General features: G+C 43.0%; 1 protein-coding gene across 1 annotated transcript; it reads right to left on the bottom strand.

Annotated features, from left to right (window-relative positions):
- Positions 1–788: 788 nt before the first annotated feature.
- Positions 789–23,100, bottom strand: gas2l1 (growth arrest-specific 2 like 1). Its single transcript, XM_072387936.1, has 5 exons — positions 21,701–23,100; positions 13,977–14,084; positions 8,501–8,597; positions 6,764–7,088; positions 789–5,199 (listed from the first exon to the last, which is right to left on the bottom strand). Exons 1-5 carry the CDS (start codon positions 22,409–22,411, stop codon positions 3,189–3,191), a joined length of 3,252 nt encoding a protein of 1,083 aa, XP_072244037.1. The 5' UTR covers positions 22,412–23,100; the 3' UTR covers positions 789–3,188.
- Positions 23,101–23,829: the final 729 nt, after the last annotated feature.

Raw genomic sequence — 23,829 nt, forward strand, 5'->3', positions numbered from 1 at the left:
TTTCTACACTAAAAGTAAAACTAATTTGATACCAAATAAACATAAATTTGTAAAAGTTGACATAAATATAAATATAAGTTCTGAAATAACTATGAACATATTACAATTGTAAATAGTTTAAACAGAGTCATCTGCTAATTCGTGGAAGCAAATGCAATCTAAACCAGATAGATAGATAGATAGATAGATAGATAGATAGATAGATAGATAGATAGATAGATAGATAGATAGATAGATAGATAGATAGATAGATAGATAGATAGATAGATAGATAGATAGATAGATAGATAGATAGATAGATAGATAGATACCATGAAATTAAACATCCTTCTAAGGCGGTTTAAACAAAAATCTAATGTTTCAGGATATTCTTTAGGGCTTTCAAATTAACTTTAGTACAAAAACCTTGTGAATCAGTTTGTCTGAGAAATAATACTTTTATGAGCAGTTAATGTAGGCATTTTTTTGCATCTAAATTCAAGCTCAACCTGGGGTCACGTGAAAGAAAGTAACACATTTGTAAAGTTCAGAAGAAAGTATTTATTACAAGAACTTGATAGCATTTTTCAAAGTAAAAAAAAAAAAAAAAGAAAAGAAACATACAGAGCAAAAAATGTCGCAGTATTGCTGTTTCAAACACACAACACAATGTCAAGCAATCTGTACACCTTCCAGAAGTTTGTGTGAAAATGGCATCAGTTCACGAACATTCAGATTTCATTGATTGTAAATAAAAGAAGAGTGAGATTTTGATGAAATCTGTAAAGTAGTCCAAGACAAAGCACAAGTTATCTTTTTTTTTCTTTTTTTAATGACTGAAAACAAAATAGTCTTTCCTGTTTGGTTGAAGTCACAGTTCATGTTACGGGTATCACCAGTGAATCGAAAGCAAATAGGCCAAAACAAATTTAAAGTAAAAACAACTAAAACGTATGTGATAATCAGTTTATACAAGTGAAACCAATAAACAGCAATAATTCAATCAGTGTTGCTCTGACAATACCGGTACATCCTATGTTTATCATTCTGTTTTCAGGGTCAGTTTTTAGTTTTCTTACTTGGCAACATGTCTAATGTCTTTCGCAATATTCCACTGAGGAGACTGACCAAAATCTTTAAATGGCCCACATTTTTTGAATTTCCCTAAACACTTAAAATACTTAAATTACTTAAAATACTTGGGATACGGCTTTGCCATTTGAGTCCACTGAGAGCTGATTCAATAAATAAATAAATTAGACCAACATCACTCCTCTTCACTCCAACTCTGTACATATTCTCATGCCGTATATACACAAAGATATACACACCCTCCATACTTTCCTTTGAGCCCATTTACCGTTCGCCTCCTCCAAATACTATTGTTTCCTGTTCCACCAAAACAGCTGTGAAACTTTATTCAAAGCAGAACATTTTGGGTTGTTTTTTTTTTCACTTTTCTGAGCGCTGGCGCCACAATTCCAACCAGTCAACTTTCAAATATATTTCACAAAGTCCTCATCTTTTAAATACCTAAAACAGTACTGTGAGAAGCTCCAGTAGGCCGGAGTCCTACCTCCCATACGAGCGCTTCACATGGGGACCTTAGTATCCAGTTACAGTTTCTATTATTCATGCGCACACTCCAGTTAAGAGTGAGTCTTCATCCAACAAACTTCTTCTCATCATACTATCGAAATCAACCAGGACACGTCGGTCTGAACTGGAGGAAAGGGAACAGTTTTATGTCTGTTTCAACCACAAGATGTCCCCATTACTTTGTGTAGTGTCTTGTATTTTAAAACAACCACCAGGATTCACAGGGAATACAGTACACATCTTTAACGGGATACTACTATTCTACATTAAGTCATTAATTTTATATTAAAAAATTGGCAACGTTCCTCAAATTTTCCACATTCAAGCCCAATCCCTTCAACTTCCATATCGTCGTAAACACTTTGTGGCAATGCAGTGTAACCAAACTGAAGGAGAAACATTCAAAAACTAATCAGTGAATAAACTTTAAGGCAAAGGGAATTGTCAAGGCATTTCCAACACCGATATTGCATAGCTAAGGCAGCACAGATCTTAGTACAGCAAATATGTACACTGTATTCCATGCCTTCCACATACAAAATACGCACATCTCTCATTGAGCACATCAGCACGTATCTACTCATTCATTCTTCTCAGTACGTGACTCCTGCTGCGCATCGAACTCCAGAGTACGGTTTGGTCAGAGGAAGAGCTCTAAACGTTTCGGTTTCAGTGACAATGACACAAAGTAACACAACCTGCAAAGCTCCCCATATTCTTTTTTTTTTTGTTTTCTTTTTCTTTTAACACTTAAAAGTTAAGAAGTAAAAGTTCAAATGTTTTACTGCATTAATCTTGAGAACATGTTACAAACTGAGCATTCAAAAACAAATATCAACTAAATCAACTGGCTGTGAAAAAAAAACTGACATAAAAGGAAAAAAAAAAATCTCTATCTGGGATAAATAAAGTATTTTTTCATTTTGTTTCATTTTCAGTACATCAATAACACCGGACAACTGTACAGAAACTGGTAGAGTGTAGAATGTACATAAAGCCAGAGGAATGATGTGGCAACCTTAGTCTATGTTGGCTATTATAATATTGCAAATATGGATATAGTGAGTCCCATGTGAAGACTACTAATGTGCAGAGACTTACTGTCACCATACCAGTATTTTGACTATCAAGGCAAGCAGACAGGCGGCGGCAAACCACAAGAGGGAGCCAATCCGTCTGTCCACAGGTTTAGTGTTTGCACTGGTTATAGAGATGGAGCTTCAAATACCTGGCACTTTACCGTGCCCCTTGGTGGGACACCAGGCAGCACATATGCTCTCTTCTTCTACGCATGTGTATCAGTTGTGAGAATTTGTGTGAGAAAGTGTCTTGTTAAAAATAAAATCAAATCATGATTGGCAAAAGCATCCTCCATGCGCACATTAAAATTACAGTAAAGATAAAGACCATTCCTTTGGTAATAAATAATTTGGCTTGAGTGCAAAAAAATAGCAATGTGAACCCCCTGCTGTTATCCAAGGAAAAAACTAAATGGGGAAAAAAAAGTGTGTTTGACATGCAGTGGAAACAGTCTATAGCCCTAACCGAAGTCTTTTTTTTTTTTAACACAGTAGTCAACATACATGACGACAACCCTCTGCAGTTTTCGGCTACATCCAAGCTTCAGTGTCCAGGCTGCCTGACTGTGTGGGGTAGGAGCAGTCTTTGTTTCCCGTGGATGGGGAGTGGGTCTGAGGATGGATCATATCCATGAAGCCCTGGTGTAGGTTCTTGCATGTAGTGGGACGACCAGCAGGATGACAGCTCTGAGGGGACAGCGGTGGTGTGTGGCAGGGTGAGAGTGTGTCATGAGCGTGAAGATCTCTGTAGCTGACCGGGGTGGGAATACGTGAGGGGCTGTTTTGTGGCCTGTTGTCAGTTCGAGGTCTAACCCTTGTTGCCAGTTTTTGCTTAGAGATCAGGCCCGCTTTGTTTGCCTTCTTTTGACCAGTATCCCCATTGGTCAGTGATAAAGACGATGGTGGGGAGCCAGAGCGAGATCCGCTCAAGCTGAAGCACATGGAGGAGTTTTCACTTGAGGAATCCTGGAAGGAGCAGTCCTCAGGGAGAACGGGCACAGGTGATGGACAAGCCTCTGGAGGAGGGAGGTCATCACTCCAGTCTCCATTTTCTAGGTCATAAGGTAAATTTGGCTGGTGATTTTCTAGTGGAATATCTCCTTCAGTCTGTGAGCCCCAGCCAAGCTGACCAGGAAGACAACCTTTGTGATCTCCATTCATATTATTACAGTGGAAGGCAGGTTGAGAGGGGATGTGATTCATCAGCTTGTCAGGCGCTGTGTCTCCAAGCACAGGCGATGAAGGTGGAATTTCCCTCTCCTCTACTGAACTACAGATGGCAGGGAGCTTCTTGAGACCCCCTCTACGCTCACCCCAATGTTCAGGCTCTCCTTGACCAAAACCATGTGGTCCTCCAAAACTGGGTCCATAAAGTAAATTTAAGGGGTCTTCTAGAGGGAACTGACGATGGTTAGTCCTCCTGGATTCCCTGAGATCGGGGAGAGCTCCAATCTTTGCACCCACATTCAGGGAAGAAGTGGAGGAATTAGAAGAGGAGTAGGCAGAGTCAGTGACATTAGGATCAGTGAGTGCAGATACCAGCACAGTTGCTCCGCTTTGAGCCACAGCAGCAGGAACCTCTCTGGCCTGCTGTGTATTGGCCAGAAACTCAGCCTCAAAGCTGCGATAGAGGTCCTGCTCCTTTTGTGGGTCCAACGCTGGCAGCATCTGAAAGCCAAAGCCGAGTCCCTCCTCCTCAGACTCCTGGCACTCCAGGCCAGACACGTTTCTGTGGTTGCCTCGCCCAGCAGAGCGGGGGGCCTGCGAGATCCGAGGGGAGCGGGCAGCATGATGGTGAGAGTTACGAGGAGATGAGTGTGGTGAACGTCGCCCTCCTGGGGTGACGGGTGGGAGTAGTCTGCCTTTCCCTATGGATGGTGAGCGGGGAGCAGGAGGTCTGGGAGTAGTGATAGTCTTCTTGCTGGGGCTGCTGTTGCTGCTCTGGACTCCTTTAATAGGGGAGTTAGAACATGAGGATGACTGCCTCTTAGTCAACCCAACACCCACTCTTGGGGAGGAAGGGGGCACCTGCTTGTTCCGAAGGTCCTCTCGTCTTTCTGATGATGAAAACTGATGGTCTCTGTGGGCGGGAGCGGGGCTGCTATCACCCGACCAAGTACGGCTGGTCAACTTACTCTGACTGTGGGAACGTGGAGCATGGAGCCTTCTTGGGCCCTCGTTTCCAATCGAGCGCCCCCTTTCTGTGCGAGATGGTCGTGTTCCATCCGAGGACCCCGGTGGTGGGTTGGGTTTTTTGAGTATAGGAGCAAGAGGAGCACGTTCCCGTGATTGGCTCCGTGCACGAGGCATTGTGGGACGCAGGGATGAGCTTTGGTTTCCAGCTCCTGCCCTCTCAATCACATGCTTTCCTTCCTTGCGGTTGACAAGCAGAACTACTTCTTCCCCAGAGCGCCGTGAAGTACCACCAACAGAGTGCCGCCCTCCTCCTCCTCCCCCTCCCCCTCCTCCCTTAGAGGATGCTGTAGAGGAGTCACTGTCTCCAGAGAGTCGTCTTGTCAGGGGCATCATTGTCTCCTTATTCCTGCAATGTAAAGTGGAGGTATACATTTATATTCATAATAAAACCACACTCTTAAAAGAAAGTCCAGAGAGTCTCCATTTGCGCTGTTTTTATATACTACAACACAGATGCTAAAGAGGCTTCTTCTGGCACAGCTCTCAAGACACACCAGCATATATTTTCGTCCCTCATACCCTGATGTGGGTATGTTTTCAGCAATGTTGAGGACTTATGAGTATTTCCAACTTGCAACTGACCTAAGGCTCATGTGTGTCTTGGAACAGTGGGCAGTGACAGCCAGGGGGATTACAGGGAAGATGAGAGCCAGTAGGGGCAGGATTAGAGTTCTTATAGATTTTCTAACCCAACACACACCATTTCCCTTTTCTAAACTAGACACCACTCCACTGTCACGCACCAGCAGGACCATCAGGTTTAACTGCATAATCGGCTCATGAATCACATTAGAGGAAGAACAAATCTAGATAAATACAATAAGTGTTCATCAATACGGTGTTGAGGCTGAGCCTGTTTTTCAAGAAATACTGAAAGACTGTAATAGCCTGTTCTATTCTATAAATATTATCATATGACCACTGTAACCAAACTTTTGCCAAAAACTTTTAGTTGTTTTCTACACACCAAACAATCAGTTTAGGGATTTTTGTTTTGAAAATGAGGAAATTAGGAAAATTAGAAAATTGAAAATTAGAAAATGCTGGTAATACAGTTCTAATTCAATTTCCCGTCCAGTGACTTTAATTACAGGTTTATCACACTTGCCATTTTCGCCTGAATATAACCCACCTGTTGACCTACTTCCCCGGTCAGCAGCGAACAGTTGTCTGGGGAAAGTCGTGAGATTAGCTTTCATCCAATCTGTCCCACGTGAAAGTTAATGCCCTGACCACACAGGGTTAATCTGAATGCGCTGATACCTTGACATCTAGTCTGAACTACTGCTTGAAAGAAACATGGGCAACATTACTGGCTTGTTGCCAAAGTAAACCACTGTTCTGTTCCGACATTAATCGTGTTAAACAATGGTGCCGCCACACTCTGACATACTGAGAAGGTATGTGGCCAACTAATCTTGTTGCTCTAATGGTCTTTACACCCCCACAGAACGAGCCGTGTGTGTTATTCTTAACATTAAAACCAGTTCTCTGATAAACCACTTCAGCAGCACATCAGAAAAGACTGATTTGTGGTTTTGTTTGTTATTGGTTTTATCGTGGAATCAACATGGGAGCCAAAGCTGGAACAAGATTCAGAATTCCATCCATGATAGACAGTATGGTAAACAGACTAATTAGCTGAATGAAAGCGGGAGAGAGAAACGTAGAAAAGATTATTTTCTACATTCCCCCCACTAGGAGGCACTGTAAGGTGGTAGTGTACGGTAGATTTATCATTGCAATGTCACCTGAGATTAGATAAATCTGCTCTGATCTAATCTGTGGCTTCCTGGTAGGTTTCTGTGTTGTGTATGTGTCCCATTCTGCGTGTGTGTGTCCAAGGGACTTGTTAGAAATGAATTGATGTCACACTTGTCTGCACATCAGGTAAACACACACACACTCACCTGAGAGGATTAAAGTGGCGAGGTTCTGAGCGGTCTCGTGGCGGCCTTGGGAGCAGAGTGCGTGCCGCGCAAGAATCGAGCTCTGTGGAGACAGAAGAGTTCTGAGATCGACCTGGGCGTGAGGAGGACGAGGAAGAAGAGGAAGAGGAGGCATTGGGAGCACAAAGGGGCTCCAAGGAGCGCCTTTCAGGATGTTTGTAAGGTGCCATCCCGTCATTACGCCAGTGTGGGCCGGGGCTGGTGGAGCGGGAGGAGTGGGCACTCGATGACTTGCTTTGAGCTCCCTGACCTTGGCCACTAGCTTTAGCTTGGTGGTAACGGTGCGCTGTGAAGACAGAATGACAACACGGTGTTCAGACAGACTTTCAACCCACACAGGCAGACAGCAAAGATTAAAGTCCTTTAGTGGTCAAGAGATGCACCATAGCAAACTAAATCAATGGCATCAAGCTTGAAATATAACACCACTCTTGGTTTCAGCTAGAGTCAGCTGTCCAGATTATCCCCTGACACTTAAGCAGCAGTTTAGGTTAGGATGAATGGTCTCACCCAACATAGCTATGGACATGTGTCATCGTGCTGCTGATCACTGTGAGCGTAAACAGGCATGGATAGGACAGGCAAGCAGTTCATAAAAGCCTGTAGGAACACTGCATATATTGTTAGTAATCTAGAATGCTACCAAGAAATATATATATATATATATATATTTTTTTTTAATCTAAAAAAACAAAACCAGCATATGAAATGTTGACCATGCGTAAGATTTTAAATCTCATAGCATCGAGTCACAACACACTCTGTTTGGGAATAGAGACCAACTAGTTATTGGATCTTGTTCATATTTTTATATGCATTGTAGAGTTTTAACTAGCATCTGTGGATAGAGCAATAATCACCGACAATGGTCATAAGTGTCCTAAAGTCCATGCTTTTAATGCTGTAAAGCCTGCAGATCATGGCTGTTTACTGCTTGCTTTTGGCTTTGTCGTTGCAATCGAAGATGGCTCCTGACTGGAACCATAGAATGAAAATCCTTAAATCCTTGTTGTAATTTCTTATTGTTGAACTATTTTTCAGGGCAGTCTCTCTCAGAGTGGTGAAACCTTCTCCATCTTTATTTATGAAACACTCTGCCTTGGATGTTTTTTTTTATGCACAATTATGTTACCAATCTGCTGACAGTTCACCTAATGACATTTCATTGCTTTTTGTAACTTTTCCAGCCCCATATCACCTTATCCTTTAAACACGTTATTAACAACATGAACATGCATTTTGTTTTTCAACAGATTTGACGTAGCATTCCAACATAATCTATCTGCCAAGCAAAAGCATTATGGGTGGCAGTGAAGGTCAAAACTTTGTTGCATCATTTTGAACATCTACATTTCTTGGCTGTGAGTAATATCGATCAGTTCTAATGAACAAGGTGGTCATTCCTGGATGATTAAACAATGCGAATACAGTAAAACAACAAAAATCAGATAAATGCAATTCGAAATATTTAGATATTCCTAAATCCCAGCAACAAATACTTATCATCATCACTTACACTTGTGTAATAATTACTTATTATCATCTAATACCGCTGACTTTCATAGTGTCTGCTAAAGTCAGAACATAATACATCAAAGGTGAATCATTTGTTTACAACCTTAAATGCATTCTGAATTATGCAACACTTTTCCCCAACAAAAAACTGTTCTGTGAGGGCAGAACAGAAAGTGACCTCACCGAAAGCAGCACAACGACATGGATCGTGCTTGTCCAAATAATGCTCTAATGTGTCCCAGCCCCCTCCAACACGCACCATCACATGAGTACGAAGGACCTGAGGGAGAAAAGGTTGCAAAGGTTAAAGGATGAAACAAACATATACACTAATAAATGGGCCAAAGATACTGAAATACACGATTCTTTAGATATGGAAATATCACTAATGGGCAGTTTGCCGATCGTCAGTGTTACATAACATCTAGACACCCCTTCCTCTCCCTTCCCCACAGCTCCTCTCACTCCCACATCACCCCAAGCTGCTGCCATTATGGGGGTTGTTCATTACTATGCCAACTCACAATTAAACAGAGTACGGCGGGATAATAAAGAGCCAAAGAGCTGTGAAAGGCACTCTGTTGTGCCCCCTCTGTCTTGTTTTTCTGCCAGCTTCCCCATGTTTGCAGAGGGTAGTAATGTGGATCAGCATTGTAACACGTCAACCGTGGCTTCTCAGAAAATATTTTATTTATCCTAGGATGGCCATAACAGAGGGGGGTTGGTAGATATGTCGCGTTCTGCTCTTCTTAGCACACGCATCCACAATACCAGACTAAAGAGCCTCACTCCCTCCAGGCAGAGGCTGCCTTTCTTGAAACAGCACACTTTTCTTGATGTGACAGCTCCATGGAAGCATCCCCCTGCTTTGGGTTGTGTAACACTGTCTGTCAGCCACATGTTTTAAAGGTTGTACCCGTGTCTTTGAGGGCACATGAGGCAAACCACAATGTTAAATCTGCGTAGGCTCACAGACACTTCATTTCCACCAAATCGCACAAACGTGGCACTGCATCTCGTCTCCGGGACCCTGACCACGGTCAAATAGAGGCCGCAGACAACGCTCCACAGTCTGACCCCCACGTTTTCTCCAATACAATCCCCGTCGATCCAGTACAAGTCTTTTCATCTGCCTTGCTGTCGTACCACATCAAATCCGTCAAAACAGCTGATCTGCTTATCTCTGCCAAACCTGGGGGCATGAACGGCTTACTCCTCACTGTGTTGACCCTATGCCAAAAACAGGTTTACTGTTTGAGTGATGCTGCGTGACCATCATGAGCCAGCAGTGAAAAGCAGGGTTACACAAGGTTATTAACATATCATCATATTTTAAGCATCACTGCAGTCAGCCTTAGACAGCACAATAAAAAGATCTAAAGGTCTGCTAAGAGGGATTTGTATACTGCACACTATGTGCTTCCAGCAGCATATAAAGACATGACTCATTATTTCTGGCTAATGTTTTTGTTGCTGTCATGGTATCAACAACAACAAATACAAATAAAAGTCCTGACTATGTCGAGAATTATTGAGGTCTCTAAAATGCTAGATGAACCGATATAACATTAAGGCAACTCATATCATTTAATGTATACAGACTTGATACATGTATACGCATTTATCAAGAGAACAATAGTATATGCTCAGGATAATCCCTATTCTAAAATATGAGATACTGAAGCACAACGTATGCAACATATGATGATAATATGAGGCCTTACAACTTATATCTGGGTTTTTTTGGCATTCATCTCAGTGTCTGAGTTATCAAAATGGCATCACATATAAGGATTTTTTTGTACACAGCATTATGTCTTTCCTTGTCCAACAAGTTTATAATACATTTCATACTTTATATATAACACTGCAGCACTGAGGAGCCTCTTGAGGCTGAATAGAGGTTTGGAAACCATGTTCGACTTTATATCTGTGGCTCAGCTGCCAGATTTCCCAAATGCTGAAGGGGTTTCACAGTCTTCACCACTACAGAGACCCTATCCCTGTTTCTATGGCAACAGTGAACAGAGACTTCTTGTCATCATTGCTGGGGCGTGTTGAAGCGATTTCTGCTTAAATCATGCTGTTAAGTTCAAAAATGAAGATCGTGGTTCATTTCTGCTGTGAAGTCATCTCCGCCCACTGAGGGGCAACCTCATTCATGAACAAAAATACCCCACTAACACCCCCCCGTGCTCGTGTAGCCTGTTCACCCATTTGCTTTCAGTGCTTCATTCCCTGTTTCAGTCCGATATCCTTGTCACAGCTTTGATAGCTGAATAGGAGTTTGTTGGCTGTTAAAGTAAAGCGTCTGCCAGTTTCCTCCCATCAGGAGAATAAAGGAAGTGTGTTGGGTGCACTTGTAGCTGCTTGGGCTCGTGCATAATCGCTGTCATCCCCAGTGATGCATCAGGAGAAGGAGGAAATGACACGAAGAGAGCCCGTCTATCAAGTCCAAGGCTCCGAGACAGAAACAAACAAAGTCCACCTCAAATTCTGCATCAGTTGAAGTGACATGAACACAGGCATGTTGTAGCAGCCATGTCCTGTAATCCAGCTGTTAATACTGATCAAACACATACCACTGTGACTGATAAGGAAATTAAATTATGTGGGACAGATGGAGATCAGGAAGGAGGAAGGCTATATTTTCTTCTTAAGGGAGGAATGTCTTGTTTTTTTTGGAGAATCGCGAAAGAGATTGAAGAACCTAATTAGATCAATATTGACATCAGGGTTCGGAAACACACTGGGCATTCGGTCAGATCATCAAGTGGCTTGAGCACACACCACATAAGCCAAATGCAGAGAGTCCTTGGCTTGATTCTCTGTGGCTATGCCTCAGGGCAGAAGGTTTAAGGCCTCTGCACTGCTATGCTGCCATAGCAGAGAGCATGGCTCTGACCCGTCTCTGCTCCATTTAATCCATAGCCTGGGCTGAACTTTCACTCCGATGCCAGGTTACTAACAAGCTGAGGTCTGTGAAAACATCAAGTTCCCTTGTGCAATCAATCGGAAAATCCAAATCAAATTTTCAAGGTTTAATAAAGTGTTCCAGTGAATAACAGTTGTCCCTTCCAGTTTGTTCCATAGCTTATGAAAAAATTAAAGCCCTGGATTTGTTTTTATAAAAATGGCTTTTATTAGCCTAGAATTTACCACTTATCAAGATATGCAGAATTGCCGGGAAATGAATCACCTTTTGATGTTTGCCGTAAGTTTGGAAACTTGTAATTTCATCTTGTAGTTGCATTAGCAGCTACTGTGAAAATAGTTATTCTAAATGTGTTAGTTTTTAAAAAAATTAATTCTTTCTTTGAAATGTGCAAACTCAGAGGGGTGTTGCATTTTATTAGCACAAAGAGCGTGTCAATAGGAAATGCCAATAGCACTGGTTAACCCTGCGTTACTAACAGAAAAGTCACTGACAGCAAGTCCTGTTGAATTCAGCAAACATATATGGAAAATAAATGTAAAACACGGCATGTAGAGGCAGCTATTTTTTAGTTTAGAACGTGTGCTAAATGATTCATCACACAGTGGATATCACATCTCCGGTGTGGACCAAGCGGTGCCATCGTAAATGAAAAAGCACTGATTATACTGACATCTAGGGAATCCAACTGTGTAATACAAATACAGGCAACTTGGAAAACCATCCAAAGAGTCCATTAATCGGGCTGCAAGACATTCTAGGTAAGTGAGACAAAATCGATCTCTGGTATCAACCAGCCTTCCTTCACTGTCCTCCGAGGCCTGGAGTGGGTACAGTATCAACTCCTAAACAGAGAATGAGACAAACAGTCTGGCAGGAACAGGCTACAGCTCAGATAAGGAGAACTCAGGAAATGACTTAAAGCTCTATTTGCGTCTACATAGAAAAGTCTGCGTCCTGGGAGTGGGCCAGATGAAGGCAGCTTGTAAACACTCGCAGAAGACAGAGAAATCACAACAGTGTCACATACATTTTATCATGCAGTTCACTGGGGTTGGCTTCGGTCAAGCAGCTGGGTGGTGTATCTGTTGCTACATAACCGTGGTTCTCTCCAAAAAAAAAACATACGATGCCATATGCCAGCTCCATATGGTTCTCAATTATCGCACGCCTTCGGTGCTCTGTGCCAAATATACTAGCTGAACATGAGTAATTTAAAGCCTCCCAAGTTATACAATTTAAGAATATTAAATCTGTGCTCTCTTTTTTTCTGTCTCCGTCTTTTTAGGTCTGGCAATCCTAAGACAACAGTCTGATGGTGCAGGAGACATCAAGTGTAAGATGATCATGTTAAAAGTCTAAAAATGACTTTTTCAACAAAGTAAAATATGTCTAAGATGCACCTATAATGTGTCTATAAATGTTCAATAGATTGCACAGATTTATACTCTTTCATGTCTTTTAGCTTTTTTCCAAACAGGTCGTTTCGCTATGTGCACCTTTAAATAAAATGAGCTGCTACTGCCCGACCTCTTCCCAGCAGAGAGTCGTGCCTTTCTTGCCGCTGCCATGGCTACCCCAGAGAAAATGTGGAGGAAGAGCGAGTTGCGAGATGTACCTCCAGCTCTGTGTGTATGAGCTCAGGTCTGATCAACTAAAGCTGGAAACCGGCCCTGAATTAACTGTACAGTACATGTTCAGACCCACCACAAGAAGGAACCCTGCAAAAGTCGCTGTTTCACATTGCACAATATTTCACACATCGCGATAGCCCAAATACCAACAAAACAGTTTGAGTAATACTTTAGGACAAAAGGGGGAATTAAAACAAGGTAACTCAAACTCGGCCTTAAATTTTCCACAGTGTCTGAGTCTCTCTTTCCACAGATCTGGCCTGCGTTGTGGGTTTATGATAAAAGACAAGATTAGCACATTAGCTGTGCAATGTACAAACACCAAGGAATTTCCTACTGCTATGGGGACATTGCCATTAAAAATCTCAGAAATCCACTTGGTCATCAGTTCCACAGATGCCGGGAGTGAATGAGGACTCTTGTTTATTCTTCCAGCCTACATCCGACCATTTGAATTGCTTTGCTGAGACGTTAGAGTTGAATAAAGTGGCTCCAGAGAGGAAATAATGGCTGACTGCGAGGCAGCTGCTCAGTCATAAGAATCGAGCCATGGTGGGAGCTTTGTTAAGAGGAGTGACTATACATCTGTGATTTCTAAACCTTACGAATTGTTTAAGTAGCATTTAACCTGCATTATGACAACAATAATCTTACTTCCCACAACACAAGTACTGTAAGTCAGATGTAAGTCAAACGAACCGGGACTTTAAATTGAAAGTGAGAGCAGCAGTAACGTTGGTAATAGTCCTTCACAGGACAGGACAACATGATGAGCACACAGTGACCATTAGGTGGACCAAGATTTAACCAGGTTATTATCAGTAGGGAGTGTAGATGGCAGTTTTAGTTTATCTGTGTGTCCTGATAATATCACATTGAAATGATTGGTTTACATTTTAAATTTGATGTGAAATCCACAGCTGCTGTGTTTGACGGTCAGAGCTAAAATTCAGAAACGTTTTCATTTCACAAGCAAAACGCAGTTGTTTTCATGTGATGGGTCCTCTCATTTAAGTGTGAAAATAAAAGACAATGAGACAACGACAGATCACTCTAATTGATGTCGAGGTTTATGGTGAAGGGGGCTTACTCTGATGAAGATCAGTGAACTGGAGTCTCCCACTTTGTACTTCCCCTCGGACACTTTGATCATCGGAAACTGAGCTGGACATGAGCAGCGGCCAAGAATCTCACGCACCTGAGAAGAGAAATAACAGATCGTTTTCAACATTCGGGGCACACAAAGACAATGCACACATGTAGGAAATCTGACCGCGATCACTTCCCGTTCTGAAAGGGGATCGTGTTTAGTCACACAAATCTATAATTGTGACTAAAGCACTGCTGGACCATTGTGATGTTGATGCTATGTGTCATCATCACAATGACTCTGTTCTACAGTCTTGGCTGCCGGAATATGAATGTGTTGGACTGTGTGTGTCATCTTCCTGCCAAATTTTCTCTCCAAGCACCTACTGGGTGGTAAAATGTCCCGCCCCGCTGTCTTACTACATTAAAAGCTTCCTTCATCTCATCTTATCAGAGGACTTTGGGCCACTTAGCTCATCACAAAGTCTCGGAAAAATACACATCTGGTCATGCTGGGAACACTTTGTAGGTCTCTGGGCTTCTACAAGACAGAGTTTCTGCTTGTGACATCATGTAGAGAAGGGGTTAAAGAGCACAAAAACCAGACTGGTGGCGAGTATGATGTCAGCAGGCATGTGCTACCAGCTGGGTTTTGAATTGAAAGAGCCAGAGCCGGCGCCCTTGCTGTGGTCGGTGGGGGTGCTTATTAGGCAACTAGGAGTCAGACACAACTGCAGGGTGGAGTAAGATCAGCCTGTGTTGCGAATGCCTGTGCTCTCGCCGGATTGGACAGCTACAATATTTGTCTTGGCGTCTCTCTCAGACAAAGGCGTGTGCACACTTGTCGACAAGGAGGGGGAGAGAGTGGAGCACCAAAATGAAAGAAAGCACGGGAGGAGAGGAGGGGAAAATACTTTATAACAGTGTGCGCAAGGGCAACAGGGGTCGTATCTTCTATCTTTAAAAGTAATCAAATGACATGTTGGAAGATTTGCGGTTATGAACCTCTAGCCTTTAGCGGTTTGCAGCATCTTTCATGCAGTACACGGGGCTCAAGGGATATACTTTGCTTTTGGCATGTGTGTGCTCAGCCTACAGCACATCCATTATTCAGAAGATTAAGGTAGCACCTTGTTATTTTCTTGAAATAGCACCCTTCTCCTATCCCACACTAATTAAAGAGGGAGGAATCAGAGTTAAACCTCTGTATCTAACCTGCCCCTCTGTTCTATGTTTCACCTGCTTCCTCAAAGCCTCTGCTTTTTATTTTACTTTGTTGCAAATAAGTCTCTATTTTTAGCCTGTGACCAACAGTATACTTGTCTTCATTTTTGTTTTGCTCGCTCCTTCTCTTTTTCCCTTCCCTGCTACCCTGCCCTCCTTTCAGTCCGTAGGTTGACCAGCCCATTTTGGAAAAAACCCAGCTAGTGAGTTAATGGAAAGATTACTATGGTAACAGACACACACATAGTCCCTCTCTTCCTTTTTGGACTGTACAGTGTGCCTTCTTTTTTCATTCTTGCTATAGTAAAGCTTCTCGCCCACAGAGCTGAGCAGCTGAGATCATAACTTTTCCTCAAGAGGAAAGGTGTAGGACTCACATAATGTCTCATGTGAAACACTGAGAAGGACACAGACAGGAACAATGAAGTGCTTAAAATATAACCTAATCAATGGCAGATCTGAGAGTTTTGTAGAGTATTTACACCGGGGAGCCTTTGACATTAAATGTGTGCACTTACCATGTCTTTACTGTGTCAACAAAAGCAGCGACACCAAAAACCAAAACATGCAATCCCACGCACACACACTGCAGAATGAGATGGAAGGAGGGGAGTGAGAAAAGGTCATGCAGGAAACATGCGGAAGTGGAGCAGGAATGCTGCGAAAAACTCAAGGATGAATTATAGATGAAGACAAGAGACGCTTTCTGCAAGAGTTGCAGATGTTTGAGACGGAAGTGAGAGAAAAGCCAACAGTGAACAATCTCCATCAGGTCCTGAGAATCTGCTGTGACTATCTTAAGATAGGAATGCAGAGAGGTTTTCGCAGGACAAGAGAAGCTTGTGTGACACTCTCTTTAAGCGGAGCAGCAGCATTTTTCTCTGAGGAGTTTCGTGAATAAGGGGCATCCATTAAAGATCCTCACTGCTTAGATCGCGTCATATCTGCTCAGCATGAGCCAACAATCTATTTTCTTTTCCTTCCTGGCCTGCAAACATCTGAGTGCCCAGTCATGGAAGAGATACTGTAGGCAGAGACTGAGTGAACCCTGGGGATCGACACAGGAAATGGGAGGGGTAGAGATAAAGATGAAGATGTTTAGGTTTTCCTCTCCCTATCTTTTTTGTAAATTGATTTCAACTTTAGACTTTACCTTTGTACATTAAGATGTAGCTTAAATAAAAAGTATCACAACAAATCAAAGTCCAGCTTTATCTGTCATATAACTATGACAGTTTATCGGTTAATATTATCCACATATACAAAAAACAGTTTCTCTTCTGGTTTTGTGGCCTATATTGGAGTTGTTCTCTGTACTCTGAGAGGTCATACAGCCATTTGAATATTTGTCCGATCTTCCCATGAGTCAGCACCCGCTATGGGATCATAGGTTTGCTGTAAACAGCTTCTTTTATGAGAACTAGTCAATCTTATTGCGAAACTCCAGCAACAAAAAGGAACCCTACAACCTCACTTCATAGGAATTTATACAAGCACCTTCAAGCTTTGACTTTTGTGTCATCCGTCAGTGAGACAATTAAAGAGTCGATAGTTTATAAAAGATTATAAAGCACGGCACATACAGTAAACCTGAGGTTATTTTTATTTTTTTTACAAAAATGACAGAACAAAACTCTTCTGTTCGTTATACCGTTTGCCCTGAAGCCTGGAAACTTCCCAAGAGAAAACAACCTCCCGATCAGATAAGCACAGACAGACAAGAGAACCCGGCCTATAGGGGCGTCTGCTTGTCAGAACAAAGATTTCTGGAACTTGAAGGGTTATTGGAGCAACACCCATAAGAAAGCTACATATCAAACTCTCTCCTACTACTAAACCACTGCTCCGGCAGCCAGTATAAATGACTGCTCTGTGGACAACTACGCCACAGCTTATAAACACAGAACAACCTCTGAACAAATGATCTCAAAAACAATACGAGGTTGTCGGGGGGGGGGGGTGAAAAATAACTGCACGAAAGATAATGTTTTCTAATCATGTCGGAAATGAAGCCCGAGGGAATGAGTTAGTGGTGTCAGAAGCCTAACCAGCAGAGAAGAAATGGAAAAACAGAGATGGCGGAACGCCTCAAGGTCAGGTATGTCCGTTGCATCCTCACATGGGGAGGAAAAATAGATTACACATAAATCTAATCAGCTTGGAGGGTGCCGTTTAATGTGCTTCCTGGTGTGATTTTGATGAGTTTTGCTATTACTGTGTAGTGAGGGTACGTTAATTGAGATAAAAAAAACACAAATGCAACATCTTTATTCATTTGCTTTGTCCTTTATTGATCTACACAGACTCCCTAGAGTGTGGCAGCCACCATGGCTGCACCCTGATATTCAGGGAGGAACTACTACAAAATACGGGCTGGACTGGGAGTGTGGCAACATGGAGATTGTGGATAAGCTCCTCATAAGTAGAGCCATTGCTCATAACTAAACAGGCACGCCCTGTTTAGGGTAGAGGTCACTTTCCATTTTTTTTTTAATGTTTTGACGTTGAAGGAAATGTAACTGCACTCCTCACAACAAGTTGTATATGATAATAGGCAAGTCTCTATAAAGGTTAAACCCATAGCCAGCAGCTAATGTGCTTCGCAAGTCTCAACATGGATAAACACCAAGCCTGGCTCGAACAAAAGTAAAATCAAAAACTGAAAATCTGCTTCTTTTTTTTAAGGCTTGCCAAACATTAACTACAACTATTGGCAGAAAATGTATTATGTTACTCTTGTAACAGCATTAAAAAGTATGCTTGAGAGGTGCTGGCACATATCAAGTATTTTTTTCGTGCCTAATACAAGGAAACAAGTGTTTCTAAAAGGTCAAAACTAGTCCTGTAACTGTTATCTAAAGAATCACATGCTTTCATGTGGTTTCATGTACTTAATTACTTTGTGTTGCACATTTGGTCAAATTGCTAAATGTAATCATACTTGCTCCAGGACAAACATCATTTGCTGCATCGAGGCAGCCATTCTCTGGAAATCAATTCCTGTTCTCTGGCAACATGAAAAAGAGCCCATCAGGAGCAGCAGTGATGCAGGAATCTGATGGGTATCTAGAGCCATGAGGTAAATAACTGTTATTCATCTGCTTCAGTCAAACAGCATGGCGATCCACTCTGTGTAGGAAGTGAAATATCAGGCCAATACTTAACTTGTTTACCGATTTGTTTTGATTAGGCTGAACCGTATTCAGCACTCTGCTTGTACCAAACAAGGTTAACGGAGTTTATGTTCAGTCTCCATCTGAGAGCAGCTGGAAGAGGCTGCGGCATTCTCACTGACTGAAAGAAGCCTGTTCAGACAGACACCCAATCATACTATAATTATGCAAATGATTATCTGATAGCATCAAACGCTCCAATAAAAGGCATAAAGCGGCCAACATGCAAAGTGATGAGTCAGCTGTTTCCACACACAACTTGTGTTGGGAACAGTGATGAGGAGCAAGAGTGTTACAGTGCAAAACAACCTTTAAAACACTAAAAACACGGACACGTGTGTAACTGAAGGCTACCATGTTCTCTCAGAAAAGTATTTGAGTGTGACCCAATGCAAAGCAGTGTGACCTACTTTTCCCCTTCACTCTCCCTACTGTAGCTCTGCCTCCCAGAGCAACATCCACTCCAGTCAGGTTCAACAGCGAAGTACAGTGAGTGTAGAGTGAAGTCACTCAAGTCGGCCTGTCTGTTGTCTTCTCCCCTTTTTTATTCCCTGAATGCATAAATTGCTCCATAAGATTAATGGAGCAGAGGGACCATATGGGCACAATACACAGATTCTCCTTCCGCATCACCCCTGTGCTCTGGAGGTGTTTCCATCTGAAGATCGAGATATCAGCCTTTGATTACTTGGCTGCCAACACTGTCGGTCTATTCATTTCCTCTCGTCCATGACAACATGGAAGACACACGGTTCCACTCTTTGCTTTATCATCTCCAGTGGAAAGGGGGATGGGGGATGGGAGCGATGGCTCACATATATGAACTAAACAAGGGCTGAATGCGAAGCCTGGGGCGAGAAGAGATATGAGCCAGCTTATATGATTAATTATGATGCTGACTGAAGGAATCCAACAATGACCATGAAGCCCCTGTGGTCTGTTTGTAAGCTCAGATATTGTACAGTATAGATGCCTACACATGCAGTTAACATGTGGTCAATTAGAGAACACATGAAAGCTTTGCTCACTATGATTTCAATTGTCAAATATATATATATATATACTAATTTGTATTGCTTGAGCTTGTATAAAAGAGCCCAAAGTGGACTAATGGAAATACCTAGTAAACATGCGCATTTGCTTTGGGCTCAGTGCAGCTTATAGGGATGTACAGATACAGAAATGAATCAAACCATGGCCATGATCGCTCTAGAGTGGCACTCGGAAAGTAAAGCCCTGAATACAACGGATAAACTTTCGTAAACATACAGAGATGTGGGAGCAGCTGCCGTCTGCACACCACCAGAACTGAAACAAGGGGACATTTAGACTCACTCAAGTCAAGACAAAAGGCATGAAACATACAGACACTTCCTCAACTTTAGAGTGGAAAGGCGCCCCGCTGTAAGATGAGTAAGCAGAGGGACATCAGAGGGTGTGTAACCAGGGAAATCAAAAGCTTATATCTATTGTTTCCAGCCGGTAGTTGATGTTACACATCATCAGTCACATCCCTGTTACATAAGTGTTCAGAGACAAACAAAATATCATTTTGTGTTACAGAGGTAGTTTGCTTACCGACTGACCGCATGAGCACAGAGAGAGTAGAGTTTTGAGAGATCTGCGTCTGTCTGTAGAAATCTACACTCTCTGGAAAGTAATCCTATTATCTCCACACTTGTATTGTCTCAAAAACAGGATTACTTTTATCGTTCAACTACAAAACAATGGTAACTGTGACTATTAATCATTAGGAGGTCCATTAATCATGTGTCTTATTTAAAAAAATAAAAAATAAAATAGCTACAGAAGTAGGTCAGTGAGCTTAGATTATTCCACGTTAATAAACCAATACGTTGGACAGAAATACAACAGTGGAAGCAGTCTGGCGTTTTTTTGTCTGGCGTGAGAAGTAAACATTGATCAAATTCATGAAAGGAAAACGGAGATTTTGTTTTGAGCATTTCCTATGAGGCTGTGCTATATTGTGCGAGGGTCCAGAAAATTAGAAAGGTAAATCTCGCATGTCAACGTCTTTGCCCCATGAAAAAAAAAATTGAACCACAAAAAAGGTAAGGTCACAACACAGGAAGTGTTTGTACAACTCAGCAAACACCTTGGAGGGTGAACTATTTTAGTATTGCAGCCTCAGCTCTAAATATCATTGTGGTTTCTTGTTTGAAGTTGCCTCATGTCGTGGGTATTTTCTGCTGTTTGCAGCTTACATCTGACAAAACAGATATTTCATTCTCCAGACACATGGCAACTGAAAAGGTTTGCTTCCTGGTTCAGTCAAAAGCTGCCCGATCCGTGAGTCTCTCTGTCTGAGAGATGCCAGTAGAGGTAATGTGTGCATCGGTGTGCTGTGGAATGTGTCTGTAACAGAAAGGGAAAGGAGGGGCATATGCATCACAAGCTCTCTTGTGATAATTTGTCCCAAAATGCAGTTGGCCTGTATAATCCCTAGCAGTCAGTCATATGTGTGAGAGTGTGCCGACTCAGACAATCTGGAAAAGAACAGCGCGCAATCTCCTCCACATGCTCTCCTTTTATTTCGATGTGCAGAGGTCACACAAGAAGCCCCCCCACTGACAGGCACACTGCCTGTCGACTGCCTCCCATCCTCCCTCTCCGTTGTCCCTTCGATCGTCAGTATCAAAGACACACATTGTTCTTCTCGTCGGTCTGAAAATATTAACTTCGCCATCACTCACGCAACCCAGTAGCATGTGGTCTGTTGGGTTGTCTGCCTGCTCGTTACTTTTGCTCTGGAATCTCATGTCCAGCAGGCAAAGCCAAAGGTCAAACAGTTCAAAATAATGAATGGTGAGAAGAGAGGGGACATGTTAAAACGCTCCCCTGTGAGGCGAAGAAAGAATTTGGCTGGGAAACCCAAACTGACTCTACAGGTGAGCAGGAATTTAACAGCATGGTCTAAAACAAAGTCATGCAGGTACACACCCACACCAAAGGGACTCTATAAGGCACCAACCTCCTTTGTAACCCTGATGTGATACTTTCAGAGAGCACATCACTTCTCTAACATCTCTGTGTTATGCTGTGGGAGAAACTTGGCCTTCTATCAGGTGTTCTAGCACAAGACAAAACACGCCGAGGATATTGACTTTAAACCAAGGCCAATGGGAGAGAGCTCATGGGAAACTGTATTCATTACCCCCTGAGAATAGTTGTCCAGCAAATCCACAGTACGATTAATTATATACGAGCTGTGGGGTAATCACTCTAGCACAGCATTAATAAATCATGAACATGTTAGGACATCATTTGTGGTTTCTGAGGAGTCAACGTGAACATTAAGAAAACTCACCAACTCATCCAAATTCCGCATGTCACATAAGACTCTCTTCTGCGGCCAGATGAATGGTTCTGGATCAGGTTCCTCCTCATCCTCCACGCTCTGACAGCTCTCCTTCCGACTGTAACACCTGCTGGGTGAGCTTTTCTCGGTTGGCTCATCTCCATCGATCAGCAGGCTCTCCTGGTCCCGAATCTCCTCCTCGATCTCCTCCTCCAGCTGGATCAGCATGGGGGCTAACATGCCGAACTTGGACCCCCGCCGCGCCACCTCAAGGAGACACAGGATAAAATTCTTCTCGTTGCATCTCTCCACCAAGTCGTTGGTCTCAAACATGAGGACGTCCTTGATCCAGAGCTCCTGTCTGCACCACGTGATGAAGTTGGACACGTTATCCCGCGCCAGAAACGAGCCAGGGACAGCATTGCGCGACTGGAAGACAACATCTTTCGATGGCACCTTCATGGACTCTGCTGCCTCCGGGTACTTCAGCTGGAAGTCCTGCGCGGCACGGTTCACATTGTTGGCGTGCCGACACAGGGCACAGCCCGTCCCCAGCCCATCCATAAAGGTGTCTGCAGTGATATCTAGATCATACAGGGTGTTCAGCCATTCGGCCAGATCCTCCTTCATGGCATACAGGTATTCTTCACTGGATTTAAAAGGCCGGATACTCTTGGAGGCGGCGGACTGAATGTTGCTCTGATCAGCCATATTGTCCATTGTGATTATGTATCAATAAAGTCTACTTAATGATTCCCGACTGTCTCATTGCACAACTGCGCTCCAAAGCCTCATCCGCAAAACGTCGCGCAATAACCGTGTTGATTCGCCCATGTCGATCTGCATGTGCGGTTCCGTACGGGAGCTAATTGAAGCCAGGCTTTGTGTTGTCAGACGCATATCGGGATGTGGAGTGTCCGTGGCGCATGGATGCGTTTTCCGGATGTCTACGAAACCCGCTTCCTCTAAAGAGCGCATCTCCTAGTCCCGGAGTGGGAGCGGAAAACGGATCCTGGACGCCGACACACACACACACACACACACCCGTGCGACAACCAGTCAACCCACCAGGTGACCGGGCGGTCCAATAGTACGGAAATTTCCACGTGTCACCATGTGTGTCCGAGGCGGTCAACCTCTCACCGATGAAATCACGACCGCTGAGCGGCTCCGAGTGCTCAGCTCTCGTCCCTGCAAACAGGCTCAGCCCATGTTGCGCCGCCTCTTGCGCTGAATATGTTGACCTGCTGTAGCTTAAACCAGCAGAGACTCGGAGGCACATCCCATTATGAGGGATAAACGCTCGGCTTGAAAAACTTAACCCCGTGTTCACCAATCCACCGCCGAATCAAAATGTCAGGATTACGGGCCAGAGAAGCATCGGACTGTGTGTTGTGGACCATTTCTATCGCAGCCTTGACGGATTCAGTAAATTATGGAGGTATTTATGCTGCTGAGTCCATCCTGTTAACGAATAAGATGGCTTCACGCAGTCTTTTAATATCAAAGTCACTGTTTACCCTCTTTACCAAACAGCCTTAACGCCGTTAAAGGCCTTCAACGCTTATGCAGCACTGTGAGATAACAAGTCTATTCAGTGCAAGAGCTGTTTAAATCTTACCAATGATTAAAGGATATGACAAGTTGGAAGTGGGGCATTTAGGGTCTTATCTAAAACAGGTTGTGCGAGGACTGTACGGTCATTGATTTGTAGGAAGCTCACAAATCAGAAACCTGACACCAGTGAGACTGCCGAAGATTGGGGGATTAATGACTTCTACAATACAGTAAATAGTTCTCCGGTCTGTTGACAGGATGATAACAAAGAAGCCAATTCAAGAACACATCATCTGCTGTGCGCGTGATAGAAGATATTTATTCCTCACATTAAATAGCAGGGCTGCTGCTGATGCGAGGGCCCTTACAAAGTTTAGGTTTGTGTTGGGTTTATTCAGGGGAAAAAAAAGTCTAAAATTGGATAGAATTCTGTCTTTGTTGGGCTACTATTTATAATGAAACACTTAACACGAATTACAAATCACTGCCACCTCTTTTGGGTTTTTACAGATTTCTGAAAATACTCATAAAGATGACAGAGGTGGCACACGAACAGATGCAGTGGTCCACAAACTTAAAAG

Source organism: Leuresthes tenuis, unplaced genomic scaffold, assembly GCF_036924035.1.
Source record: "Leuresthes tenuis unplaced genomic scaffold, fLeuTen1.0.hap1 SCAF_6, whole genome shotgun sequence".
Taxonomy (NCBI): Eukaryota; Metazoa; Chordata; class Actinopteri; order Atheriniformes; family Atherinopsidae; genus Leuresthes; species Leuresthes tenuis.

Excerpts from the sequence above, each read along its gene's own strand:
- gas2l1 (XM_072387936.1), bottom strand. The coding sequence starts at position 22,411 with ATGGACAATATGGCTGATCAGAGCAACATTCAGTCCGCCGCCTCCAAG. Across the intron at positions 8,598-13,976 it reads GTTCACTGATCTTCATCAGA|GTCCTTCGTACTCATGTGAT; the intron begins GTAAGCCCCCTT and ends TTTCTCCCTCAG. Across the intron at positions 7,089-8,500 it reads ATGTCGTTGTGCTGCTTTCG|CGCACCGTTACCACCAAGCT; the intron begins GTGAGGTCACTT and ends CTGTCTTCACAG.